The sequence below is a fragment of the Trichoplusia ni genome, chromosome 18, assembly GCF_003590095.1.
Source record: "Trichoplusia ni isolate ovarian cell line Hi5 chromosome 18, tn1, whole genome shotgun sequence".
Taxonomy (NCBI): Eukaryota; Metazoa; Arthropoda; class Insecta; order Lepidoptera; family Noctuidae; genus Trichoplusia; species Trichoplusia ni.
The window spans coordinates 6,882,444-6,909,534 of NC_039495.1; the positions used below are offsets into that span (position 1 = coordinate 6,882,444).

Genomic DNA, 27,091 nt, shown 5'->3' on the forward strand with positions numbered 1-27,091 from the left:
AGACAGACAAATGAAAAATAGATGGTATGTATCTAGCAAGGTACAGGTAATGAATACGCTGCCAGTTTAGTATTTTATTACTGTCATATCGTACATTTACGTACTATGTATGTATGTATCAAATGATATATTTTACTATTAACGAAATACCTACACAGGCTTTTTTTCATAAAGTTAATAACATTTTTATTACGAAGTTCATTGGAACGAAACTGTGGAACGCCATCCAATTTTATACTGAACTACATTGGCTATTAAACTCGTATGAATTTAAATTTCACACAATAAACGCATCGTATATAAATAGAATATACGAAAATGATTGCCTCCCATCTCGCGGGAGCAAAATGGCAACACTTTTAAATCGAATCAGTAGATAAAAATCTTAAAAATAGATACACACTGCAAATGCTACATAGATATAAGGCGAACCACTGCTACTTTTACTTCAGCTCTCAACGTATTCGCAAATCAAAATTACAGGGTAAAACGAATGAAAAACCGACACTGTCTGCCCAAGTTTCCACATCCACACCTGCATTTAAAAATAAACAAACGAAAGCGATTTCATTTCAATACCTTTTATGCAAATATGACCGTCTGTCAGACGAATGCAATGATAAAAGGAAATCCTTTTTACGAGTGAATTGTTAAATCCCTCAAGATAAATTGAATTTGTCTGGATTCAAAAGCGGGATTCTCTCTTTGAGCATATGAAAGCTACGTCATGAAAATTACTGAGTTGACATTACAGCATGATTTTATAGTTGTAGGGTAGAGGAAATAAGCAAATTATTTGTTTATCAAGTAGGTACGAGTAATTCTATATTATCTTATTCAGAATGAGGTTAATAAAATTGTATAAAAGAGGTGATGTACCTACTATTATCTAAAGTAAAGTAAATAACCTAAGCAGGTATATGTTCTGCTATTTGTTCTTAAGCTTATTTCCTTATTCAAATTGATTTTGCTTTGTTGCTATTTTAATTCTTATTTGAGTTCTCAGAATTCGAAATTGAAATACAAATACAATTTCGTTTCGATGAAACAGATCGTTAAAATCATAATCATAATTAATTAATAAAATGAATCAACCTTGAAATGTATCAAACCACTACAGTCAAGCCACATTGTGGTTTACTCGTGATTTACCTAAATTTATTACAGTTGTACAATTAAATCGTATGCAAAAGAACTCAAAATTAATAACGATTTAATCAGGACTTTCTGCTACCACTTGAATCCAATTAGCGACTCTTTTTTCCTGTAAATATGTAGATGATTGTAAATTAATGCAAACCCTATTTGCTCATTGCTCAGGACTTTATATCCCCTTTTTGAAAAACATAGCTTTATTATTACCTTGCTTGAACTTATACCTATTTCATTATTTTATATATTTCAGTCGTAAAAACTAAATGCCGAAACCGAAAAACGGCGTAACATAATCTCTCTCAGAAATACGTAAATATTTTCCCGAATTTTTACAAATTGGGTTTTAAAACTCTATTAGAAGAGAAAATCATATTCATTGGCTTAAACGGAAATTCTGGAAAATCTTACTTACAATTCTGTTACATGCATAAACAGATTAAATATGAAAATAGGGTATCGTGGAGGCTGGGGGAGCGAGCACAGTGCGTGCCGTAATATTGTGTTGTGCTCAATTAAAATTTAAGTCTTAGAGCTATTAATCCCGGCTAATCCTCTTTAACGTCGCCCGCAACTCTAGAAACGAATATAAAATTAACTTTATTAAGGACTTAGTATTAAAAATATTACACGGTTTTCATATAATTTATTCTGTGTTATTTCTTATACTGAATGAATGCACAATATGTTTTGTGTGAATCTTACAGAAGACTCCGTAACAATATTTAAATGTTTTCAAGTTTGCAGTATTCAGTATTAAAATAACTTTTTCCCTTTCTTACTTAAACTTCCTAGCAAAAAACAGTAAATTCTCATTTTCATTACCGGGGAAAATTCCTTCAAATTACCTTGTAACATAATATTACTTGAGTAAAAGGTGTATTCACTTACTTTGATTAAAATATTTCATTAAACTTCAAACGCAGTAAATCGGAAGCTGATGGAAAGCTTTCTCATTAAGTCGTCAAGGTTGAAAACACTTAAACGACCTTGAAGGGTGAAGAAAAAGGGTTTTAAAGGTCAGACTTTGAAAAACATTAAATGCAGAAAAACGTGCCTTGGAATGGCTATCGTGAGTAATAGAGCGGCTTTGTGGGGCATTCCAACCTACGCGCACGACAAAGACAAACAATATAAACGACTATTGTAGGTTTTACGGTTACTGTGCTGTTGAAATAAAATAGGTATTCGAGTTAGTAATCAGTTTGTGGGTGTTTACGGTAGTGAAATTGACAGTGTTATCTGTTCTATTAACTTGTGTGATGTAGATGGCAAACGATTATTTAAGAAAACAAAAAAGTGTTAAATATTTAAATTTTTACTGAATTACTGAGAGTCATTTATGGGGTGCCACCGCTAGACCAAATACGGGAGAGTTTGCGTGGCGCGGCTTCAGTCCAGTTAAGTATTTAGAACGCAATAAGTATTAAAGATTTTCCCTACACCAGACTGCCTACGTGACTTCGTGCATACAAATAAAACCTACAGTCAACCTTCACCTTCCGGCATTCAAACCGAATGGCCTGCCTACAAAGAAGCCTAGAATAATTTATCAAAGGACCAAAAGAATCGCCGGACAAAGCGATAACAAAGAAACTGCCCCGTAGTGCTACAGGCACAATAAAACTGCTGAAAAATTATTGGGTGGCCTCTCATAGATTTTTAGTAAGTGCTTTGAACAAAGCAATTGTATTTTTCGAGTGAGAAGAAAGAGCACTATTTTATTCCACTATTCGAGAACTTGAGAGTGAATGGCTATTTTATTTAAGTAATCGAATACTTCTTATATCATTTAAGCGTCTGTATATTTGATAAGTTACTTGATAACTTTTCCTCAGAGTATATCCGAACATGTAGGGATCACAACAATTAGACAAAATGACAATCTACAACCTCGCATCGAATGCACGATGAAAGCACGCACGTTACGCATTTAAGCTTAAAGCCTTCACTTCTAAGTCCATTACGGCCTGTAACGTGTATTTCAGAGAACTGCTCTCACATTGATGACGTTCATCTCATCAGTTAGACGATACCGTTCGCGAGTACTACTGATTTAGACCTCACCCCGATAAACTAAGATATGATTTACTATGAAGACATTAATAATGGTAATTATACAGGAACGGTACATATAGTATGCAAGAACAGTAAGGTATTCATAGCAGAAAATTTACATATCAGACGATGCAGCTAGGTAAATATTGGTCTGAAGAAACGTGATATATTTCTTCATCGACCCTCTTGAGAAAAATACTTATTTGATCTTTGTGCTCAGAAAATTAGTTTGATCGTGAGGTACGTATAAATTATTTATTAAAAAAAAAGTTTTGTACAATTTTACCTAACCAACGATGCAAGAATTACCATAATCGATACAGTTAAGATCTCGGCTCTCAGAGAAAATAGTCTGGATGCTAATCCAGACCGCGAACCATTTCAATAATAGCTCGCAATATCCAATACGGAAGAAACCTGAATACTGCTTAGGGATACAAAGATATAGGTATGATAATGTGAACGAAAATCGAAGGTCTACGTTACGAACGCTAAGACCTGCAGGACTACCTCGATCCCTACCCCTTGCTTGATATACGAAAGAATAAAGAAAAAAAGCATACTACAGTTAATATATGACTATCCCTAGGTAAATTCTGTACTTCAAATAAGATATTTGTGTGTTTTTTGTTCACTTTCTACTAAATAATAAAGGATTTATATAAAAGTTTACAATCCTTACCTGTATAATTCTACTATGAATACGAGTATTCATTACTGAACTCTTTCTAACTGGAAAGTCTCAACGGTTTTATATATGCGTTTAGGTGGCGCTCTGGACTGTTCACCGAAGTTCGACGGATCAACTCCTTCTCAACAAATACCAGCCTATAAATGTCCGACTCCTAGGCACAGGCCTCTACCCGTATAGGGAAGGTTTGAGCATTGATCACCACGCTAACTCGCTGCGTATTGGTGATTTTGGACGCCAATGTTTAGAATCCAGGTTTCTACACGATGTTTTCCGTAACCCTTTGTCAATGATGTCTTAGAAATTAGAAGAATAATTAAGAAGCTACCAATGAATAAGGCAATACATGGAACTGTAACCAGGTCGCTTCAGTTCATGAGGAAAAAATGTTTTTATATTGCTCTCATAAGCTAATATTATACTTTAAGGATAATTAATTTTATTGATAAAACTTCCATCTAAATTACAAACAAGTCCAAACAAAAGTTTAAATTGCTTAAACTGGTCCAATTTATATAAATTAGTTGAGTATTCTATGGTTCATATTTTGTTAATTGCTTTCATATTTCCTCGGCTTTGACATTTGACAGTGATGAATAAATATTTTGGCCGACCAAAGTTTTTAATAGTTATCACAAACCTTTTCCATTACACTCCAAAGAGTTTGGCTAACTTGGTAATGGTCTGTCATCTTTCAAGATTGGGCCAAATTCTTTCAATATATCTTGACACATCTGCTTCACAAGAATATGTTTTTTTGTCTCATTTGCAACATGTAATATATGTATATTAACAACCTATTGTGCTGTAAAGTTTGTTGCTACTTTTTAGCCTATCTTGAGTGAGTGATGTTATTTCACTACTAAGATTTAAATAACGTTATTCACTTAGGTGTCTGTCAACGTGGTATTCAAAACAACTGACTGGATTTAATTAAAATTGATTTCGCTCTCGAAAAGGGCTTAAATTGGGTCCTAAACTAGTCGGGTGCTCTCAAAAACACTCATGTGAATAAACCAGTCACAAACAGCAAAACAATTTCGAACTTTATAGACTTGTAAATTCAATAACAGTTTAATAAATTACTTGCACTTGAGCTAAATTGGTCTCTACTAAGATGGTGTAAATTGTGTGCGTCTACAAATATTTAAATTCTGTTTTTTTTTCAATATTATTTCGGACTCAATATTATGTACTCAGCCATATTTATAGATAAATCTATAACTCTCGCATCTGCTTACGATACAATACATTTCAAACAAAATCTAGCTTATTAAGAGGTACAACATACTTGAGCATACATTGTCAAAGAACTGCCTTCCTTTTGCAAAACCGAGCGATTTTTCTGCGGGCTTCTTTGCTTTTCGAGTTTACAAAGTAACCACATCCAATAGCTAGGTGTACTCCTTAATTGGTATGTCACAAAGCAAGTACCTACAAAACAATGACTAACGGGAAACTGCGGTCCTGTCACCACTTCTTTGAGTAAGCCAGTTGCAACTTTAGAAGAGAGACGCTATGAACCGTGTAGTGCGCTACGTTCCCACCATACAATAGCCTTACTATAAAAGGTGTCGCCCTTGAGCGTAAAACGTAGAGTAAGAATTCCCGGACCAGAAATGTCAAGAGCACTGGTTTTTGCTTTAAATCGAAGTGTTTCAATGTTTCACGCGGCCAATAAGAGAAAGAAGTAAGTTGCATCTGAATAGGACTAGATTAATTTAGGGCTTGAAAACCTTAAGTACTAGCAAGAATTCGTTATTTCTGTTACTTTGAAAGTATGCCAGATGTTTCGTTTGAAAACAATTAAAGGGTAAATCTGTAGGTTCTTTCCGATTTTTAGGAAACGTAATTAAGGTTCCGGTATTTAAATTGAGTAAATTTATTTTCTCAGGAATTTTACTGCGTACATTTCTGAGTTTATATAAGCGCCGAAAAAAATTAAACATAGGCTATTTTAAGACGGTAAAGCTATAATATATATTATAAAGTATATTTCAAATGCTTAAAAAACCTAATGTAACTATTACCTACATATACCTAGATCGCTTGAAGGTACACGTATAAATATGGTACCTATATGAAAATAGATAATGGAACTGCGATAAAATCACTCCAACTTTTAACCAACGCAATTACCGGAAACGACTAATAAAAGCTTTTAAAATAAATGTTCATGTCATAGACTGTATATACCTATTACATATTGTCAGGAACTAAGCACAACTATTTGAATGATATTGAACAATATCATCGCAGTTCACAAAAGGTCTTCTCAGTTCGAGAAAACCCGTACAAGGCAAAATACCTCATGTTTTATGCTAACATCGCTCGCAGCGAAACTCATGAACGATATAAGATTAACAACATTATAATTAGGTAGTTGTATATATCATTCCATGCTACCTGCCACACGTTTTACACTTTCGATTTCATATTGATTATTTTATGATCTTTTAACTTTAAAATCATCTTCAATTCCATCTTAAATGTATCGTACAATATCTGTTCGCACTCAAAATAGATCGTAATAAACTAGTCTCAAAGTTAAATATCGTCCATAGGTAAACAAGCCACTATATTATTAAAACCCCGCACATAATACTCTGAAGTAATCGTGTTTGGACACGTGATAACTTATGCATAGTGTACACAAAACATTAGGGCAAATGTTGGATAAATCAAACCTGACGTGGGTTACACGCTAACTTTTATGTTAATCTTTTAGTATTGCAGAAAATCACATAAGTACGTGTTTTTAGAAATGTGTCTTTGAGTTTGTAAATAAGAAATTTAAATAGCTGTTCCATATCGTATCGTACGGCTAAGAGACGTATTTTAGGTAACATTCTTAAATGAAATAGAAATAAAAAAAATGGATAGAACTTAGTTTTTTTTTCTTCTCATCTTACTTTTATATACTGGTATGTACTATTTAATTCATATTTCTCACCACAAAAACACAAACTAATCTGACACTCACAAAATAGGTCCATTTCAATTAAATTGAAATACATTTTATTTGAAACACTTTCAAAACCAATCTCTCCAATAACACAAGTGCGCTAAGCTAAGTGTGTTTGGACAGTGTTACAATACGTTGATGATGGCTCTCATCTAGTTAAAAGCTACAGCTCCCATTAATCTTTTATTATTCTCATCACACTCGAGTGTTTGCCTATACATACGTACTTATATAATTAAATATAGGGGGTGTCTGTCGGGATGTTAAAAAGCCTTTGTTTCAGGAATTACAATGAAAAATGATATCAGCCGAGTATTTGTTTTCGCCAGCGTTTGTTTTTCCGCAATAAAGGCAGAGGTGATTCTGTATTCCTGGTATGCTGACGAGGTTTTGTTTATAGAACAATGTCTGTTAGAATACGTGACTTTTCACATACAACAAGTATTAAAAAACAAATTGTTGATATGTTTTATATTTAATAACCTGACAAAGAGGGCACAGAATCAAGAAAAAATTAAAAATTATAACGTAAAACGCTAAGCCAATAAATTTGATGATAATAACAACAACATTTATTTACCAAACCTTAATCTGTTTTCTATAATAACGTTACAAAATGCTCACTCAAGAAATTCCTCGGAAATACGAAGGAATCTAATAAAGAGCGGTAATGGGAACACATTGCCATAATCGAGAGGCGTGCGGGATTGCCAATCGCCATATAAAGTTATCATTTTATTATACAAATACAGATATTAGCTGTTACGTCTCTGGCAAATAGAAAATCATTTCTATTTATTTTATCTGGCTTGTAATAGGATAAACGCCTAACTACGATAAATTGTCGTAAGAACAAAAAAAAAACAAATAATTATTACTCTTTTGTTTTTTTTATGTTTACAACCAGCCTGTACTACAGACCGACAATTACGTTAAACATTTTAAAAATCGTATTCAGTGCTTTGTTTATTACGGGACTAACTAACACAAGCTCCTCATTAACAGAGATGTAATTATATTTTGGCAGTAAAAAAAAACAGTTTAAATACGTTAAATAAAAGAAGAAAACCTAGAAAAATATAACATGACATCGTTACTCAATGCCGACAAGTAGTGTACTCAGCAGATAGACAACGTAGCAACCGTGCAGAATAAAATACCAACTGTCAGTCACATTGTGTTTTATCTGAGCCTCAGTTGTTCTGGCTGTGTATTGTAACTCAACTTTTCAATACGAAGAAAATGTTTCCCACAACATTGCATTCACATCTCTGTATTGTAGTTGTGTATTACTTAAAAATCATAAAACGTTTTTGATTTTTGAAATGTCGTTGTAACGTTCTAAGACGCAGAGTTTTTTATCGGTTCTTCTCCATGGGAATGACATTTTGGTACCGCTCAATGACTCTGCAACTCTACGTTTCTTAACCGTTTCCCTGTCTCGTGGTCACATTTGAAAATGTCTATTGTTTAACTATTGGCGGGACAGCGAAGTGGTTAAGCAAAATAAATATTTTTTTGCACTACAGAAGTTAATTAGTGTTTCACGGTGTGACAAACATTCCAGTTGATTCGAGTCACTGTCACAATGACATCAAGGCAAGCATTCGTGAATAACAGAAACGCATGTTCTAAGCAGGGATCGAACCGACACAACACGCACTCGCATATAGGAGGTTTAGCATGGTGAATTTAAGGCGACGTAAAAAAACGCTTGCCTAATCTATATCTATACTAATATATAAAGCTGAAGAGTTTGTTTGTTTGAACGCGCTAATCTCAGGAACTACAGGTTCAAATTGAAAAAATCTTTTTGTGTTCAATAGACCATTAATCGAGGAAGGTTTTAGGCTATATAACATCACGCTGCAACACGCGGCTTTCGTTCAAAAATTTATAACTTATATCTTCTAACCACGTGGACGAAGTTGCGGGCAACAGCTATACTTCATTTATTATAACATTAGAAAAAAGAGGCTGGTAGAAGCAGGAGTGCGAAACATTTTATTTCTATGTTAAATTATAAAACAAAACAACAACCCAATAACAACACTAGTAACGATAAGAAAACAATAACTTAACAGTAAAAAATAACAACAAAATCACAAAAACTTGGCCATAACAACGAACAGGATGCAGTATTCACAAGTGAATGACTCAGATAGATACTTTTGTGACATATAACTTCAAATGACATAAACCGACAAAATGAGAAAATCCCTTCTGTCACAACTTATGAAAGGATTAGGTAACCTCTTAGATTTGGTAGGATTATACTGAAGGGAAAAACGTTCAGGGTATTGTGCATCGCTGCTTCTTTTAAGTTTTTAGCTAATATATTTAAATGAAAGTCACTTAATTTCATAAGGTTAAGTATTGAAATAATTACAGTGATTTGTACGAACGGATATATATATAGATGTGTAATAAATTCGGCGTAAATCACAACTTTAATATGTTTGTTGTATTTTTGTTGCAAAGTGTGCCTTAAAAAGAACCCTTTTTAACTTCTGTCTAATGCTATAATAAATGAAGTATAGTCAAATATAAAGTAGGCGTTCAACAAAGATTCAGCCTCAACAAATCGATTATTAATCATAGTGTTACATCGTTTAAAAGCGAAAGAGACACATTTATACAAAATTTCGTGCTTGGCGTCAAATAAGGTGTGTAAACAAGATAACTAGATCGCAAACAATAACACCGGAAATTTAATTTCCTCGGGGACCTCAAAGCTTTTAATGGTCATACGTTAAACTATATTGTAACTCAAAGTTAAATCGATGTAATAGAAGTTATAGACGCGGGTTTCACTATGAAATCTCAAATTAATTTATGTCTTGTTTGTGCGCATGATTCTAGTCACGTCAGTAACTAAACAACACGTATCTGCTTTGTTACCGTAAAAGTGTATGCAAAACTCTGTAGTGTGAAGAGTACTGTGACCTTCAGATTTCTAGAGTAGAAGAATATACACATTAAACTCAAAGTGTAACTTTTTGAAGTATACCGCTAAACAAAAGACTACTCATGTCTGACACTGACATCGATCAAAATTTATAAGGGATAACAATTTTGTTCAACGTATGGCCAATTAACTACTCTTCTACTAGTAGAGATCTTTTTGGGATGCAGACAGTTTTATATAAGAAAATTGACCGAATACTAAACTCGATCGTTACTATCTGATAATTAAAAAATATGTCAAAGATATTTAGATACACATCACGTACACCCACAAAACAAAACAGGTACGTCGAAAGGAAAATCAATAAGGCAAAGAGGTCGCATTTCATTTACTGACACGTATAGTCGTATACCTCTTCACCTCGCTACGAGAGAGCAATACTCATTCGATACATCACACTAGAAGATATTGCAATGTTCATATCACGTACTCTTTTCATTACATTTTCATATTACTCTATGTAATAACTGTATTTTATTATTTCGAGTGAACATGTACATTTTTTTCTGTTATTGCGAGTATGTTTGGTAGAGCCCTTTAGGCCAAACTTTGTTTTAATATTGAAAAAGGACAAGGGTCTCTTGAGAATGAACATTAAAATGAAAATCCCTGAAGAAATACTTTCTATTTGTTCTTAGAACTTGTCTAACGGTTGCATAATATGTGAAATTTATTTAAAAAAAAGACTATTTTCTTTCCAAGGTTTTCTCCCAATCTTTTTTTATAGTCGTTATCGTGAGGATGATTCATTATTAAATAATGCAACGGATTACTTACGCGTATTTATCGGGATTGTTAGGGACTCCGGTTGGGTCCGAAACTAGGCGGTAGTTTCGGACCCAACCGGAGTCCCTAATCATAATTTGACGCGGCGGGGTTGCGGGTCGAACTGTCATTCCAATCACTTTGTTACATTTTTTAAACGGGAGCTATGACTACGAAAAGTACCAAATGCTATTAAAATTAAGTGATAAAAATAATAAAATGAATTTATCACAGAAAGTACTACGCAGTATTTGTTAAGGGAAAATGTTAATTAAAACAGAAACCCGAACAAGCCGCGTTAAGTGGTTATCGTGGTAAGCTCGGGCCGGCATAATACGGTCGGCATGAACTGTAAACCGAGTTCACGCTGTTTTCCCTTACGTTTGACGAGACAATAAAACCTTATTTGTTTTGTTCTCTTCATACAAAAATTCGTTACGTAAAAGAAGATGCTCGGTACATAATAAAATGTACAATTTAATAGGAGTTTGAAAAAAACAGTCGCTTTTGTTTGTTATAATACAGAATAATATATGTTTGATGTTTCCCGTATGAATAATACGTGACAAAGGGATACTGAAAAAACATCCTACTTAAGCTTTATTACCAAATACGGAGAGAAATTAATTACGCAATAACTATAACCATTTCCTTACGATACTTTTCTTGTCCTTGCACAATCTCATAAAAACATAGGATAGAGCGACCAACGTACAAACGACGAAATAAAGACCATGGAAATCACTCCCTTGAGTAATAAACACATTAATGACGTAAGAAGTTCCGTCACAGCTGTCATGAGTACTATCATGAAAATGAATCGAGAGATGTCAATGCACTCCACATTATATGTAACGGTTATTGAACCTGTTTACATAGGGGCCGCATTTACAATCTATAGTGTTTCTAGTATCGTATTCGATTACTTAATAGGTGACGTAATCGATTTATCTAAATATTCTCTATTTTTTTTTTTATTTAAAAGTTTAGGTAAAATATCCAAAAGGAAAATAGGAAATACAAAAAAGGAAAACGACAAAATGTTTCACATTACGCGCCCAGATTCCGCTATAACGTGGCATCGCGAATATTTGCCGACCGGGTCAACCGCTCGGAGTAAACATATTCTGCATATTTCCTCCTCCACGCGTTAGATAGAAAAATACCCGCATTTTCACGATATTCCTCGATAGTAGAAAACATTTTATATTCTCTGCAGTAAATATGATCGTAACCTTTGACATTCTGTCCAAGAGTCACGTATGACTGCGTCGAAGCCTTGTTAAATGGACTGGATAAAGAGTGAATAGCTTGGAACTTAAGTTAGCTATTCCAAGAGATCACTCGGTGACAGTAAAGGAGAATGAATGTAATCAAACGTGAAATTAAAGTAATGCTTTGATATTAACGCACAGAAAATAGTATTTATAAAAGGTCGTTTATGCTCTTTGCAAGATAAAGACGATTTGCGGTGAATCAAAACAATTACCTTATTACTAATGTAACATTGTTGAATTTGAAAGCGTGAAAACATCTCACGTATTTGATGAGGATTCTTTTCAATGTATAAATCACGTTTCATTAATATATTTACAACTTTTGGTTTATTGAAATGTATGTATTACCGTCTACATATTTTTCCATTAATTCAGCTGTTAGCGAACAAATAATCATAAAATAGCAGCCCAGCAAAATTGAACGTAATCAACAAAAGCTGGAGAAACATAAAGCAACCCATCTCCCAGCAAAATATATCAAAACAGGAAAACTAGTTAGTATCGCGTCGGTAGCGACGTAGCTAACATTCCCATACATTGTACGAACACAACCTGTTGCTGCGTTTTATTAGAACTTTAAACAGCTTTCCACATAAACAAAGTAGTTTGAATGCATTCTACATGAGCTCTGAAACTTATTTTATTTTATTTTCAAACTAGATACCTTTATCTGGTGCAATCAACACGCTTGTTGATAACTGCCTCGAGAGAAGGGTAGAAAATTGTACTTTTAAAAGTAAGCTTTGCAGAAAGTGTAGAAGATTATTACTGCTAGCTAGACTGGAATCAGACTATCAACAGTAGAGCTATATATTAAGATTTTCAGGCACGTACAACGTGTCTTTCTTTCACTCTACAATATGTAGAGTCCTTATGGTCCTCAGGAGTAAACTAGTCTCTACGGTAATCGAATAAGATATCATCCTCACAATCATGCGCTACCTCCAACTGACCGCCGTATACACTATTCGTCGTATTTTACGTTTCAAAAGTATTTTAAAGATATGAAGTTAAGTATTTAGGTCTCAAGCTCCCTCATTTTAGGTTATAGGTAGCCCTGAATTACCCCAACGTTTTCAGCTTATTCTAAACAACAATAATCCAAACAATATCTAAATCGTAAAGGAAATACTTGCACAACTAATGAAAATCAAACAAGAGTAAGCTTCGCAACGTACAGCGGTCGCACGCACGCCTCCGTACAGCCCGTACGAACTGTACGCCCCGTACGACGTACGCCGTACAAAATCGATATGTAGGCGTCAAACGACAGAGTAAATATACACAGAACCTCAACTCTCCACGAGTCGTGGAAATGCTGTGTTCAGATCCTGTTGGAATAGACTTGTCTGTTTGGTGCTGGAAATAGAACTTGGTAGAGTCGATATTGAGGACTTGATGTAGTACGTGACGAGAGACAGTGGAGGTGGTTTTTGTCTATAATAATGGTGTATACAGGAATGTAGATTTATTTCTTATTTAATATATGAAAGGTAAAAGTAAATGTAATGTTATAATAACCAAATATTATATGTATTTTTCTGTTTTATTAAAGCGTTTAAAAGCTCCATTTTTAATGTTGTCACCTTGATTTAAATTGCATCATGCAAAAAAAAAACGATTTCAAACCTTTCACGCTAGCCATAAGGCCACAAACAATTCAAATCACAAAAACAACACAGCACATTTCAATTTCACCATAACAATGCATGTTAATAAAAGGGACTTCATTTACCAGATATCAGAAACACGTACGGAACACATGGGACGTGAAATTTAATTAAACTACATGCAAATAGAAAAGGAACAATTTCGTTGTGTGTAGTGGACGTCAGTCGCACGCCGCCGCCGTGTGTTACAGCTAAATCGATACGTAGGCGACAAACTGGTAAGCGAAGAGGTACAGAAGGTTCACTTAATATGTCGCGAATATAATTAAAATATGTATCCGTTAAAAAAATCTTGAAAAAATTTAGTTTTTACATGAGACAACTATAGTATCAATATGCTTGCTGGTAGAATGTATGCGTATACTAAGTTATGTCGGAAGTCGGAGGACCAAGTGTTATAACACAACTGGAGGGGATATGGGGGGAGTTATGGGGCAACAATGGGTTGCATTAAGCAGAGTAGACGATTAGATTCTGTTATGCGACTCAAGAAAAGATAGAAAGTTTACACGTGTGAATTTGCACGACAGAGAGCTAATAATCTACATTATGTTTAGGTATAACGTAAGCTTGAACCCTAGATTTTTATTATTTTCTTTATTAGATTATAATAAAGTTAAATGTTTAATTACAATAACAATACATTGTAATTGAATGAAATAACTAAATAGTTGATTTATTGAAACCATTCGGGTAATTATCGATAGTTGTTTCGACTGATACTTCTGCCATGAAACTCATAAAGTAATAAGTAACATAAGTATATTTGTTGGTATTCCGCGTAGTTTCGCCCCGATAGGCGCTTGTTAGTAGTTTGTTATTCAATCTGTTGTATAGTTGTAAGTCCTGGGAGACTTGACTGGAGAAGAGACGCAGTTACAACGCAAAGCTTGAGAATTAAAATTAATGAGAACTTATTCGTATGTAGGTCAGGGGTTTTAAGGCTGAGTCCTATTTATTGGACCTTGAATTTGTAAAGGACTCTTCGTATTTAATTACTTAAATTCTGTATTCATTTAATTCTTATCTTAGACAGCTTCTGTTGATGTGATTTACATAATACCTCACTTAGACGGAACATATGAAAGAACCTTCTTGGCTGAGTAATTAAAAGCTTTGCAGGAAGATGTTACAATCGTTGAATAGATGAATCAAATCAAAGTTGTCTTGCAAATAAACTAATCTACAATTTTTTACCCGCAGAATTCACTAAACCAAACCTTTTCCTAAACCAAATTATTACTATACATATGTTGCTGAGAACTGTGAAACTTCTTAGAGTATAAATATTCGTACATTTAACCACTCTAGCAGAAGAGGCAATATATGCACTTCGCCGTGGAACTTGAGCATAAAATTCATAGCGTCTTCCAATTCCTTCACGTCATTATAAAAGTTTCACTTAGTTCTGCATCCTCGGTGTGAGAGTTAGAAAGCATTCTGGTGTAGTAAATTATTTGCAGCAAGCCTTTGAGATGCATTTCATGGTATTTAGCTAAGGATGGCCTGCGTTTGAGTTGTTCGCAAATACTTACCTCAAAGGCAACCAATATTGATCAGTGAAGTAGAAGATACGTATTCTGTTGAACTATTTTAACGAAATGTTTGAATATTAAACATGAAATAGAGACGAGTATGTTGTGAATGTACTGTTTGAAATATATACGTATGTTTTTTAAGTGAATCGTTTTTGTTGCGTTGTAATCATCTTCAAACTCTGACTATGGATCAAAAGTTCAAAAGCTTCGATTTTAGACTTTAAATATTTCGTTTCTTGATTTTGATTATTATTCCCTATACCCGTATCCGTGCCTCTCTAACCAGAAATAGCAGAGAAACAACTAATATTTAACGTGGAGCAACTGCAAACGTAATATCTCTCTCTGTTGTCGTCTAACGGAAAGTCATAAAATATTCTTGTTCCAATATTGTACTGTAGCCGGTAGTTACGGGGCATGTTCAATTGATATTGGAACTTAAGTACCAAGCACGGTAAGTACTCCTCCAAAGTTCGGAGCCTTCAGAGTTTGGGTGCTTACGGCCAAGTTAAGACGGCTCGTAACGAATAAAGTTATATGTACCTATATCTTATGTATAACATCTTTGAACAGCTGGATATTAATTTTTGAGTATATTATTTATAAGCTTGTAATTTGTTTGAATTATAAATACAGTAAGGAAGGAATATCTTGCTTTTGTTTGAGTCATGGATGATGCAAATGACTACCAGTTTTTGCCATACTTATCTCTTGTCGGTTTCAGTTCATATTGCTCAATAGTTATTGCTTCCATAATGTGCATTTTAGCAGATGGTGGGTTATAATATATGTATAGGCAGAGTTATGAACCCTGTTACGCACAGCACATTTGTAGGAGTATTTTACCAATAAGCAGGAAACTAACAAGTTTATAATCGTAACTGTACACAAAAGTATAATTTAGAAAACGTAGTTTTCAGAAACAGCAGCTGTAAGAAACTCAAGGTGGCGAGCTAAGAAATGCATACAAAATACACTTAGTCGGAGCTGCTTCGATCATAATTTTAATACTTAATAACCACCGAGTATTAGCTTGCCTAGTTTGAAATAGAACGTGCACAGCTACGTTAAGTAAATCCAACTCTGCAATAGTTTGGTAAACCGATTGGATTGAATGTCGCTCCACCACAATCAAATGCAAGACAGTAAATTTATACCCAAACCACGAAATCGATACTTAAGGTCTATTTGAGACGTTGGTTAACTTCAGATTTTAATTATTCATTTATCTTTTTTGTTAGTCGTTCGTGTATATATAAATAAATAAATGAAATAAATAAATGCGGACAACATCATTGAGGTCTTTTAACCAGCTCTTAAATTAAGATTAAGAATTGTTTCGGTTGTGTTAACATGACGTTTAAGTACGCCGTATAATGTGCTATCTCGCTAAGACAGAAGGACAGAAGTGTTATTACAAGACTTTCTGTATCCCTCATATTTGATATTCGGTTGTCATGACTACGTCAAGAACTCTACGGGTATAAAAACTCTTCTACAATTGTATGTACTACTTAACTCTAGATATTCAACCTTCACAAAAACGCACTACTAACATACATTATGCATGACATTGGTAATACAGATAGCAGGGCGGAAGCTGGTAGATATGTCACACAACGGTACTTTAACTGGAACATCAGCTAACGTATTTGTCCTAGTATTGAAAATAGATGTGTCGTTGATATAAAATTATTGCTCTTCCGGTAACTTAAGATTTAGAGATTAGATATTTGTACATATAATGTAGAAAACCACCCATAGTTCTTAGTGGACTATCTGATCTAGTAGGCCCATAAAATAATCAAAATCAAACAAAATAAGAATAATATTAGAAGAAGAAAAAAGAAGAGATGAAAGTTCTCAACAAGACCTCTGCATGTTGGATTGGTGTTCCCGAGCACGCCTTAAAAAAGGACTGAGTCTCTTCTCATGAAATTATCCCGTAAATTAAATAAGATATGAAAGAGGTTCCAATTCACGACTTGATCCAGACTTTGGCATGAATATTCAACGTAAGCCACATACAAATTAAACCAACGTCTTGCTTCGTGAAAATTTTTATCGCAAGTCCAATTAATTAAAAAGTTCGTAACATCTACATAACAAAGTTTCGTTGCAGCGGTACTTTCCGGCTGTGAATACTTCACAAGTTGCAGAAATGAAAAGCAAATTACACTTCGCCCGTCTTTTACAAGTTCCCAGTGCAAATCAAATCATAGCGAATGTAACGATGCGCTGAGGTGAAGGGCAAATAAACTCGTTTTGAATTTATAATTTAGCCTTATGAATACTTATTGTGACGTCATTTGAATAATATTTAGGACAATTTGATACAATGCATAATCTACTTCAGTTGGTATTAGAGAATTTTGAAACAAAATTGTCCATACATCCATATAATAAAATCGTATGCTCAATCGTACTCAAGCAACAGTTATTATCCTTTACAATTCAGACACTGCATCGCATAAATGTCCGAAGCATCCTTCACTTAACAGGTTATATTTATTTTCATGTTTAGAGAATCCCGTAGAGTATTTGTACAAACGATTTATCCAAATAATACTGCCCAAAGTCACTTTTCCACATAAAGGAAGTCACTAGTACCTAGTAGTACCTAGTTTACGATAGTATTTATTGTTTTTAAAAGTACATATTATAACGAACTTGCACCTTATATTTACTGCCTAAATATGATTTTATCAATTGCAACCGCGTTGATGTTACAAGATACGTTAGCAAAATACCCAGGCGTGGGAAGTCCACGTAATTCCCTAGGTAGGTGCATATACTATTAAAAACAAAATATTAAAATATGGAGGTTGATGCGAATTTAGGGCTATCTGTCACATCCACCCACATAAGCAATATATACACGTGATGGATGGTAATATTGGGAAAGCTATTATTTCCTAAATAAATATGTATTTAGGTCTTCCATATATCGTCTAAACGAGAGGATCGGGCATGCGAAACGAGTCATATTTTATACCTGTCATATCTTCTGCGTATTTCCAGGTGTTTGCTATAATTTTGCATGTACATATTATATTTTAATATTTATTTTTTCGTTGTGGTGTCAGGAAATTGGTTTTCCCAGTCTTAATCAGTGACAGCATTGGTAAATACATCACAGGGTCTGTTCACATCGTATTAGACCAGTTCAACAGCTATTTGCAGACAACTTTAATAGGATTCCTGTGAAACCGGCAGACTAGTGCCTTCATTACTAAGCAGCTCGCGAACGCATGAATGGTCTGATAGCTCGGAGTGCCGTACAGTCGGTTTTCACTTAAAGACTTTTAGATAAGTAAAAGGTGAGATTGAAATACAAAACAGAGAATAAATTGTGTAAAAACGCATTGATAGTAGACCAGATAAACCTCTAAGCAGAAAATATTAAAAAAAAAAAATATTTTTAAAGATTTCACTCTCAAAATTACACCGACAGTTATGAACATAACTTGTACTCACGTAACAATATTTTTACGTACTTAGTAACAAGGAATTTTATTTTAAAAACTCCTGTAAAACTTCAAAGCGACATTATTCTTTAAAAATAGCATAATAAATAAAAGTAAATGGTGCCAACCTAAATGAGTTTGCGGAAAGTTGAGAGCTATTTAGAAATCCATCTCGCTCACACAAATTGTATTACATAAGAAGAATTTTAGGGCTATTTTTAAAAGTTACATTACTTAGTAATTAATGTTGACTTTACTTTCCGCCTAGTAACAGTTTTCTTGGAACATTTAGTTACAAGGAGCAAAGTTAAAATGCTTGTTAATTGAAACTCCTTGAGTTGATTAAAATAAATTCGGGATAAGAATTAATTACTTTAGGTGTACTTAGTGTCCATAGTTGAGTGTAGCCTGTATGTTATGATAATCACAAATTACCGTATTACATTTAAATAGCTATAATTATTTTTTATAGCCGATAGTTTTTGTACAATCAATTATTTGAATCTTCATCGTAAACATTGAAAGCCCAGTAATCTTGTTTTTTAAAATACATACGCAAACATAAAATTACAGCTTACACTTGTCTTGAAATACATTTTGGTTTTCAAAAATCATTAAATTATTTCCAGTAACAGCTCGATGTTGAAAATAGGGTCCAATAAATGCTGAGTGACTCGAATCCTATTAAATTGACGTCGCACGTCCATCGAACTGATGCACACACCTCGACGCATTACACATGTAGCAGCAATTTAACACTCCGATAAATCCACATAATTGCGTGCATTTCTACGATAATCCAGTATTGAGGAGATTGGTTTCACGTAATGACGAGGGTAACTCAAATTAAATCTAAATTTTACATCGTTTATACAAAGTAGGCTTCTAAGTAGCACTTTTTGGAGTTGATTATTGATTAGCACCCAGATTCGCTTATCCGCTACATATGTGTTCTTTTGACGGGAAAAAAGAGCAAAAAGCTCCCTAGAAACAAGCGTTCCCTTTAAAATGTAATCACTGATAGTATAAATAAGAAGGAATAATAATTATATACATTAAACTATTAACCGCTTACACCATGATTCGCAATAATGATTGTCTCCTTTTGTTTTATATTTATAAAAAACTTCACTGAGGGCTCTAAGTTGTTACGTTAATAGCAATTTTGTCGAACATCAAGTCGTTAATCAAATTATTTTTATCTTCAAAGAAGAAAATTCAAATACAAACTTAGTTAAAATGACAGAAAAAATGAGACCGCATTTACTTTTCTTTTATAATATAAATTTTCCGTAGTCTATTTTTGAGTAACGTTTAAAGACTTAAGATTGACATTACAAAGCAAATACGATTGCCGTCAAAGGCACAAAGGAAATGAAAACGTAGAAATCAGATAAAGTAATACCCAAGTTGACTGTTAAATAAATTTAAATATAAGTTGGGCACATAGTTTGTATAGAGCTAGAAGTCCAATCTGCAACGGACATGTTCGGTCGACGCAAATCTAACTGGACTAGTCCCTTGGGAAAATGTATTAACTTGAACACAATGATTAGAAAAGTTTCTCGAAATGAAAACAGGGACGAATCGCATCGAACGAATCTGTTTCCTCTTTGTTTTTATTTTGATAAGACTTTTGCATTCTAATTATTTTTCTCTACAGTGACAAAGATAAACAAGTGACGTTTTATTCATAAGTGATTGGAACAATTGCATCTTACATTTGTAAGGATTATTCTCCTTATAGTATTTATTTAAATAATACGTATTTTGTTAAACACATTTTCATGACGAAACCATTTAGCAAAAAAAACCAAAGCCCGATTTCGATTTTAAGTCACGATCTACAAATTAATTTCGTACTACAAAGTTTCCATTTCACTTAAATAGAGTATACGAATATTTATTGAAAAGCCATAAAGCTGATAAGAAACTTTCCATAACAAAGTTAAAAGTATCTGGAAAGTTCCACGAGCGAGTAATAAAAGACTACAAAGCCCTCCATTAACAAGGTCTAGCTACAAGTTTAGAAGAATAGATGTATCGAAATCTAATCCACATCAAAGTAACCCATTCAACAGTCCATTAGTAAATTGAAAACATTACATCGCTACAATGGGCGTCTCCGACGTGACTCATACTTCACTTAATAGAGCCTTCCTTTAGATAATATCGAGTTACATCAGTCTGGACGTGACGCTAAATTCATTAGAGAATTTCTAACATAATTTCTCATATAAGGCGACGTAATCCTATTATTCTATTTAGAGTAAATGTGGACGTTCTTTGGGCGACTCGAAGGCCGAACAAACGAGCACTTGCTAAGCCGGACAATTTCGTTAAAAACCCCACGACTGGACGTTTGGAATTAATTTAATGCCGCACTGCGAGTTGATTGCAGTGTGTTAGTTGGAAGCCCGTACGTGCTCGCACGTGTGTACCGACATAAAATGCTGCACGCTTCGTGTAGCAGCAGAGTTAATGTGTATTTGTATGTGAACTGAATGTCGCGTTAATTTAGCTTTGATAGAGATTTACAGGAGGTCTCGCTGGGATTAGTTGCATTACCTACTACATGTGTCTAGAATTGCGCTACTAAATTAATTTTAAAACAACATTATTTTTATCTTACTAGTAAGTAACGTTGCCAACAATTCGCCGTATCACTTTAAATTGTTTAAATCTTAGTGAGTCTTTCCTAGAACACTTTTTAACTTCATACTAAGCTGAAAATATAAAACAAAAGTGAAAAGCGCATTTGCTAGCGTTTGCAATCCAAGCAAACACCCTGGTTTTGTTATTTTTTGTCGGGATAAGCAAACTGTAGTTTGTAAAATTGTTTGCAGGAGTACAGACGTTAAAAAGCTTTGAATAAAATTAGTTGGTTGATGCTTTGTCCGTATAAATCTTATCGCTGAGTTTCTTGTATGAAATAACAACCCTCATTCCTCTTGGGTACCGTAAAAGACAACTTAAGTATAATTATGTCTACATTATAACTTGAAGGGTGTAATATAAATCTTCCACGCGAGCTATAATACTTCGAGTTCATGGTGAAGAGCTTAGCAATAATGACACGCCATGTTGCGTGTTTCCAACAAATCTTTGACATAGCGAACAAAAGAAAATATCTTGCTATAGCTTAGATACAGGTAACCTAACTTCACGTTTTCACAAACTTTTACAGTACCCCAAGAGCTTGTAAAAAAACATCTGTTTTCATAAAAATACATTCGAGATTTTTATTTGAGTGTACACATTTAATAACGGTGAATAATAAAATGAATAGGGGTATATAAAATTCACATCTAATAAACCTTTTTACGAGATATCGCTACTTGTAGAACAAGGACAACAGACGTAAACTAAAAGGGTATCATGTCACACCTGAATTCTAGATATGAGAAAGAATATGAGTTTTATATAAGTATGTATTTATACGTGGATGCAGGTAGTATTTTAAAGACGAAGTACCCTACTACAAAGTTGTAGAGTAATTTGAAATACCAAGTCCAACCAGCGGCGTGCTGATCTATGCAACAAAAAAATCCTTAACTGTCATCTGCTTCCACCCTAAACAACTTACCATGCAAGAATAATACTTATCGCACTCCTATTTATATCACACTAGTAGTTCCTGAGATTAGCACCGTCCAACAAAAAAACTAATAGAAAACTTTATAATACTGGTACCTATGTGTAGATACCAATATTATAAATAGGACTAATGTTAAAAATTCTTCGATTATCAATCTTCATCAAGCTACTCAATACTTGACAGCACGGATAGCCGACTGGATGAAGTTACCACACCAAACCACTGATCCCCGCGTAAGACAAGCATTTGTGTGATCAACGAATACTTGTTCTGAGTCTGGGTATCTTTGTGCATGTGATGTGTATGTTTGTAAAACCACCCGGGACACAAGGATTAAATTCCTTACTGCGGGAGTAGTTACTAAAAACTGATGACGTTATCGTAATTTTCTTCACTAGTCACAGTCCATGTATCTGTAATTTCAACACTTACCTTAGCAATTTTATGTAGTAGAGCAGTGGTTGAGCTGGTCTTGAAGAGGCCGAGAGCGCGGCGCCTCAGTCCCTGCCCGAGGCACGACTCGACTGCTCCACACAACGCTGTTACACCACCACTTTCTTCGTGAACGAATTTGCGTGTGACTGCCTGGATGGTAACACAAAAGTGTTTTAGACTTCAAGACTATAATTTAAAGCATTTGATGGAAAAGAGAATGATTTTGAATCTACACTGTTGGTTGTTCGTTTATAGGGTAGGGTATAAATATAAGAAGATTCTAGTTTCGTTTTTAATCTGCATTTTTTCGCTGGATATCCAGAACAACGGGCATACTATGTTATTTGCATCTGCCATTCCAAATTTTAGAAAGCGGGAACCATACTTACCTAATTGTGAATAAAAATTCTTAACCGGACCTTTCCTACAAAAAAGGTACCTAAAACTTAGGCTTAGTCATACTGAAACAGAAATTACCGAAACGCCTAAATCGGCAATATTTTCTAATCATCTCCATTTTACTTAAATTTTAATCACATTATTAAGTGTTTATTTTAAATTAATAAGGAATAACGCGTCACATTATTATCTTAGGCTCTGAAATGAAATGCAAAGCCTTTTCCGCATCTCATTAAGTAACTCAAAATCGTGGATCGTGATCGACGGAAAGCAGATTAATGTTCGTCAGAGTAAAGCCGATATTGAGGCTTAAGGAAAAATCCCGGCCTTCAAATTGAAAAGTAATGCCATATTGAGATCCGCAAGTTAAACAAAAGAAAGTTCTCTGCAGAGAGGGTTTTACTAGAGATTAACAGATAGGCATATTCCTTCTCGTGTACGTTGATATACCTAACCTACAAATAATATACTTGAATAAAACATTTAATTTATTTATTTATATAATACTAGCTGATGCCCGCGACTCCGTCCTCGTGGGCTTTAGTTTGCAGCGCGCGGTAGTTCATATTTGTTCATGATTGCATATTGACGTGACCGTCGGTAAAACAGTGCAAAGGTATTCCAGTACTCAGGGTTGGAACTTCATTACTGAACCACTAGATAGCACCAATAGTACAATTATATACTCGATGCTATATAAAAGGTTGAAACGCATATAATTCATTTATATCTCATGAGTACTGGAACTACAATTCCCTGTCTATGCCACACATGGATAGGGATTCGGTACTCAATAAATGATAATATGAATATGTTACTCATCTAATCGATTCACATTTACAACATAAAACCGTAAAAACGAATATCTAAATCGAATACTTATGGCATTTGATTAACCAAGTTAGGCTAGTTTTGCGCACTTGCCCTCTTTACTAAAGGGTAAACATTCAAGCGAATCTAATTAACCGTTTAGACTGTTTAAATATGTAACCCTAATTGAATGTTAACCACATCCAAAGGAACTTGGAATTAGTTAAATTAGCTTTCAGGGCTAATGATGTAGGCCCCGTGGCCCGGACTGAATACTAATGACTTTATACTTAATAGTTTAGACTGTTAAAGAATATTTCATTTGGAAAATGTAGAGAATCTGCTAATTCGGTATTTCTACATTCAAAGCCCTACCTACCTATTGCCAGAAACATCTTCTTTTAACTAATAAACTGAGCACCTATGAGTAGGATATTTTACTCAATCTAATGATAATGATATAATTTTCATTTTATCACATCATTAAAAAGTAAAGAAGATAAAAAGCTCTTAAGTTTGGTAGTGGGGGCTAAAAACATCACTTGCTAGTAAAAAGCGTACTGGTAGGTGACGTCACACGAGATTTAAATCACTGTGTCCCCTTTTTTTAATAATGGGATATAGGATCAGTTTATGAGATGCAAGAAAAAATACGTATCTTACATTTTTGGAAAATTTTCAGACGGACTAAACAATTTTATTACTCAAATACCCTATTAAGTGATCGATGACGTCATAAAACTAGCTTTAAAAAGTTTCCTTACATTGGTAAACTTGTGTACAACTCACAAATCATTAATCATTGTTTAGCTTTAGCCTAAAAACGACCACACACAACATAGTACTCTCTCGGCACTTCTATTATTTCATGAAACTCAAGTAAGTAGGTTTAATTTACCACACAGGTAGGTAAGGAGAATGATTAATATATTGGGGCTGTCAAGGTTACCTTTACAGACGTAAATCTACCTCAATCAGACTTGTATGTTATACCTGTTTCACCTTCTTTAGTGTCAAACCCTTGTTCTTAGACTATTTGATACACAGTGTGCTGTTATTTATGTAATATTTTACTTAGGAGATTAAAAATATTGTTGTATGTATCTTGTGAAAATATTGTCCATATGTATTTTCGATAGTAATAAACCCGAAAGTCGTAATTTAATATAAAAAATGTTAGTTAATCACCAATTACTTAAAAACGCCCTATATTCAATATGTAATATAAAATAAATTGTATTATATTCTTTAATTGGACACTAAGGATCAAAATGTTCAACCGTAGCGTGGACGCGCTTTGGAGCGTCAATTTAAGTTTATATCAACAAGGAGCTCTAAAGCTTTACCGGCGCTTCTTAAAGCAATATTATTGCAGGCGTGGGAGGCAAGCTTCTCTACAACGTATAGTGTTTTTTTTTCACATTTCTACAACAGCAACATTTTAAATTTTAGATGCTGTAAACTCTCAGTCCTCTCAAATGTTTATAATAATAATAGTCCACAACGCCATCCACTCTCAGTCGCTCACTAAGCAACATTTGTATTATGATACATTACACCCAGATTCAGACCAAATGATCGTGCCCATCACACAAATATTTGTTCTTCGTGGGAATCGAACCACGACCTCCGGTATAGCAGTCAGAGCCACTAACCACTAGACCAACAGGCCAGTCAGTTTAGCAAGTTTTGACCGAAGCCAACATATACTTGTATGTACTTATAGTTAGATTTTTACAGTAACTATCGTGAGACTGATTAATTATTAAATGATGTAACGGTTTACTCACGCGTATTTATCAGGATTGCCCGACTAGTTTCGGACCCAACCGGAGTCCTTAATCATAAGCAGACGCGCCGGGGTCGCGAGTCGACCCCTAACTAATGGGACGCTCCCGATAAATACGCGTGAGTAAACCGTTACATTATTGAATATAGTTAGATTACCTCTTCCATCAACTGCTTGACCTCCTTCTTGACGGCTGCTATGAGCCGCTCCTTCTGCTCAGCACTGGGGTCTGTCGGCGTGGCCGCCGGCATCTCCTCCGAGCCGTTCTCAGCTGAAACATAACTCGCGTTATAGACCTCGTTCAAATAAGATGGTTAATTTAAAGCTATATAAATTTGATTTTGAATCTTTCAAGCATTTCAGTGTTATTTATAAGTCTTTAGGCATTTTCAAGGAGGTAAAAAAAATACATTGGTTGACCTTAAATTAACAACGTATCTATTCAGTAGACAGATACATATGTTCTTAATGCGGTTTCAGTTCCGTTATTAAGGACTCCGTCAGTTATCCAGAAAAGTATGATTTACATCAACTGATGATTTCATTGAATAACCAAATTTCATTCTCCGAAAAGACAATATTTTTTTAGAGGATGCTTTTAATTTTCACGTTACATAAATAGTATTCAGATACCACTACGAACGGGTTTCTTAGAAAACGTGGTATTACGTATAATTCACGATCAGATTCCAACGGTAAAGATCGGTTATTGAACTTTTATATAGAGAAATCAATAGCTATCCAATCGAAAAACAATAACCTGTAAGGTCGTTATTACAAAAAGGTGTCACCTTTTAGGTTACCGTTCAAAAAGGTCAAATTCATAATATGTTAATAAGCGATTAGTAAATTAATCAGCAAATGTCTGCCATTTGGGCACGTTTTCTCTCCAGAGATGTGTCTAGATTTTAATTTTGAATCTAGATTAATTTAATCGGACTGTCTAGACTACTCTGATTCGATAGCCCTAACTAGAATTTACGAACATAATCTTATTTTGACAAAATGTCGAATTTAAATTTACTCAGCATAAATTTTAAAGACATGTTTTATTTTATTTTCCAGGTTTATTTTTCAAAATGTGTTTATAAATTCCATACCCAGTGGCAATTTTTTTTACCGTTTAGAGGCAACTTTATTTTCATTCCTTTACTTATATTTCTTCTACAGTCTTTGACTGTTTACTACTTCATACCCATATTAAAAATTTAAATAAGCAAACTAGAAAACCAATTATTTTTTCAAAAACACGTCTCCCTTAGAATCTGTAAGTGGTATAAGCATTTCCAAAAGGCCAGATTCCAACTGCATTATTTCAAGATCTTTCAAAATGTAGGTTTTAATCTCCAGACTTGATCTTGAGACATTCTCAGCAATCCTAATACAAAATTGATATTATTCTCATGTCAAGGACCTCGCGTAGTAACCTCTGAGTTATTCCGAACCTTTGCATCAACAAAGGGATGGCTTCTAGAGAGGAATTCTCGGAATACCCCGGTGTGCTCTTTG

General features: G+C 34.2%; 1 protein-coding gene across 1 annotated transcript in view; it reads right to left on the bottom strand.

Moving 5' to 3' along the window:
- LOC113502888 (small G protein signaling modulator 2-like) overlaps positions 1–27,091 on the bottom strand; it is a 60,413-nt gene that overhangs the window by 23,548 nt on the left and 9,774 nt on the right. The window contains exons 2-3 of the mRNA XM_026884632.1: positions 25,741–25,853; positions 22,582–22,734 (exon numbers count right to left, since the gene is read on the bottom strand). Of these exons, the coding sequence (XP_026740433.1) occupies positions 22,582–22,734; positions 25,741–25,853 (266 nt within the window). The remainder of the gene's footprint in view (positions 1–22,581; positions 22,735–25,740; positions 25,854–27,091) is intronic.